Raw genomic sequence first — 3,471 nt, 5'->3', positions numbered from 1 at the left:
ATAATAATAATAATAATAATAATAATAATAATAATAATAATAATAATAATAAATAGAATATGTTATCAAATTTAGCCTTGCTGTGCTTGCTGTAAATAAAATTTTCACAAAAGTAAAACTCTCCCTTATAATTCAGGAAGAAAACTGAGTAGCAGCACACATGTTTTATATTATTATTATTATTATTATTATTAGGAATAAGAACACGCAGAAAAAGCCTACTGTCTTGGCAAGCAAAACAGATGCTTGCTTACAGAGGTTAATAACATTTGATGGAAGCAAAGCACAGGCAGATTAAACTGAAAACAGCACACCATGAACAGCACCAGAATGATTCCTTGACAGACCCATCACAGTGGCATCAGGCCAGCCACTCCCAAGGAACACTCACCTCTTGGTTGTAGATCTGCAACACCTTGAGGACAGTGTCTTGTTCCCCACTTTCTACCGTCTCTAGCACAGTCTGGAGCGCCATTGCTCCACAGAATGGCGGTGGCCTGGAATGCCAGGGATTGTGGCAGGGGGGCTTTGTAGTCTGGCTGTATAATTATAGATGTGCGGGGGGGCTTGTTGTCACACAGCTGAGGAGAGAAAGGAGGAAAACAAGTGAAGCTGCCCACTCCGGCACACCCGCCTGAAGCACAGAACAGATGGATGGTTCTAATAAAACCAGCCAAGAGCTCCTTCTCCTTCTCTCACACACAGAGTAATCCTCTTTCTCTTTGAGCTTTTTAGCATTTAATAAATGCCCTCCCAGCAAAGCACCTAGCAAGCCTCCCCCTCCCCCAGGCTGAGGATTACCTCAAAACAGATAACTGCCTGCTGCAGCTCTCTCAAATAGCCTCTTCTCTCCTCCACCCACTGTCCTGATTTCTGCTACTGCACAGAAAAACCTAGAATGCCCAGGGATATCAAAACATGGCAGGCACAGAGCAGATAAACATGGACATGCATCCACGCTCAGTTAGGTGCAGTGGTAAATGCTTTCCAGGTGTAGAAAGGAGGAGAAATGGAAAGACAAATTTTCCATGCAAGCTGTGTCTGCAAATCTGAATCTGTCAGATTTACTTGTGATCCACATCTCTGTACCTGTTCAAAAACACTGTAGTTTGTAAGGGAGACGATGACTTTGATGACCTCAGACCTTGAATCTGGCTGAATTTTTCCTGCACAACACTTTTGATGTAAAGTACAAAGGGCAAGCATTCTATAAATCTAAAATTACCCCTCAGCACAAGCAATCTGGGAATGTTTTACAGTAATATAATTTGGCTGTTGTGTAGCTTGCAAGTCTAGGCAGACATGCACCGTGTCCAAACCTTTCCCAGTTATAAGGGCCAGGGCAGTTCTGTAAATGGAACACACTAAATTATAAGGCCAAGCACTCAGGATATGGATTGAGATAATAATAATAATAATAATAATAATAATAATAATAATAATAATAATAATAATAATAATAATAATATTCTGCAGTAGCAGAAATTATTATTATTTATAGCCCGCCCAATCACATAGAATCCGGGCGAGTTACAACAGTAGAAGAATATAAAATAATACAATACAAATCAAACAAAATTAAGGACAAATTCAGTTCCCAGAATTTTCTAGCACTGAGCCTGGGCAGTTAAAGCAGTCTCAAACTGCAGTGTGTTTTGAACCTATTTTAAACATCCCATTTTAATTTGAAATACCTCACCACAAAGCTATTTGTAGGCAGCTATTTAAGAGTGGAGTGGTGTTGCTTTCCCTCTAGTAGCCAATCTAATCACCACACACTTCACCATACATGATGGAAGGTTTGGTGACAGGGTTGGGAGACCAACAAGTTGTCAGCACACACACTGCAGAAGGCGATGAAGAGTCTGTCCATAACTCAATCCATATCCTGAGCACTTGGCCTTATAATTTAGTGTCCCATATACAGAACTGCCCTGGCCTTTGTAACTGGGAACAACTTGGACATGATAAACATCTGCCTAGACTTCCAAGCTATGCACCAGCCAAATTATTTTAAAACATGGTAACATTCCTAGATTGCTTGTACTAAGAGGTAATTCTAACTTTATAGAATGCTTGCACTTTACATCAAAACTAAGGAAAATATCTGTGAAACTCATGTATCCTGAGTCTGCATAAATTATGAAGTGGCTCTTCATGTAGACATATTTAGCTGCTTGCCATTCTTTGCAAACTAGGGAAGAAGAGAATCCAAGCAATATTCAAATAATGAGGGCAGGGCGAGGAATAATATCTCACGCAACCAAATAGGGATCTCACTGACTAGTCATAGGTAATCTCAATTCTGGTAAAGCATTAACAGCATTGGGTCCTTTTGGGCTGCTGTCACACTGCAGAAATAAAACTGTTTGACATCACTTTAACAGCCATGGAATTTGTGGTTTTGTGAGATAGAATCACAGAATCATAGAATCGTAGAGTTGGAAGAGACCGCAAGGGCCATCCAGTCCAACCCCCTGCCATGCAGGAAATCCAAATCAAAGCATCCCTGACAGATGACCATCCAGCCTCTGTTTAAAGACCTCTAAGGAAGGAGACTCGTCTCCACCACACTCCGAGGGAGTTTGTTCCACTGTTGAACAGCTCTTACTGTCAGGAAGTTCCTCCTAATGTTGAGGTGGAATCTCTTTTCCTGTAGCCTGGGTCCTAGTCTCTGGAGCAGCATAAAACAAGCTTGCTCCCTCCTCAACATGACATCCCTTCAAATATTTAAACAGGGCTATCATATCACCTCTTAACCTTCTCTTCTCCAGGCTAAACATCCCCAGCTCCCTAAGTCATTCCTCATAGGACATGCCTTCAGAGAGCTCTGGTGCCCCACCAAACTACAACTCCGAGAATTCCATTGCACTGAGTCCTGGTAGTTAAAGGGGTGTCAAATAGTTTTATTTCTGTGGTGTGGCAGCAACCTTAATGGATTATGAAGGCCTCATTTCATTAGTTCTCTTTTAAAATAACTTTAGTCCACTTCAGAAAGGAGATGAAAGAGTCTGAAAGCATAATCCATTCTAAAAAGAATTATATGGTAATGATCAGCCTCCTTCTGTGCACAAAATAGGTTCACTTCCTCATCCCAGGACACTGCTACCTGCAAATAATTAATTGCAACTAGAACTGTGATTCAGTTCAGATCTAGCCCTAGATTCCTCAGGACTCTATGGGGTAAGAACAATCGTCATAGCACCCACCCACCCAACTCACATTTATTAATACAGTGAGCCCTCCACATTCACTGGGTTTAGGGGCACAGGACCTCCATGAATGTGGAAAAAATGCAAATAAAAACCCACTTTTTTTTAACCTAAGATAACATCTAGGAATCTCCAGGTCCTTCTATGCATCTCTATGGTCAACATCTGCTGGAAACTGACCACAAAACCATGCTGGAGTTCCTACAAATGCCTAAAGAAGTGTCTTCTCTCAAAATCTCTAGGTCATCCAGCATGACTT

The 3,471-nt window shown here is 41.1% G+C and overlaps 1 protein-coding gene across 1 annotated transcript in view; it reads right to left on the bottom strand.

Annotated features, from left to right (window-relative positions):
- The window catches only part of RIC8A (RIC8 guanine nucleotide exchange factor A), a 36,946-nt gene extending 35,983 nt beyond the window's left edge, over nucleotides 1-963 (bottom strand). The window contains 2 exon segments of the mRNA XM_042476426.1: nucleotides 392-581; nucleotides 802-963. Of these exon segments, the coding sequence (XP_042332360.1) occupies nucleotides 392-475 (84 nt within the window). The 5' untranslated portion in view covers nucleotides 476-581; nucleotides 802-963.
- Nucleotides 964-3,471: the final 2,508 nt, after the last annotated feature.

This window comes from Sceloporus undulatus, chromosome 1 (assembly GCF_019175285.1).
Source record: "Sceloporus undulatus isolate JIND9_A2432 ecotype Alabama chromosome 1, SceUnd_v1.1, whole genome shotgun sequence".
Classification (NCBI taxonomy): domain Eukaryota; kingdom Metazoa; phylum Chordata; class Lepidosauria; order Squamata; family Phrynosomatidae; genus Sceloporus; species Sceloporus undulatus.
The sequence above is the reverse complement of the archived record's forward strand: the minus strand, read 5'-3'. Positions and strand labels throughout refer to the sequence as shown.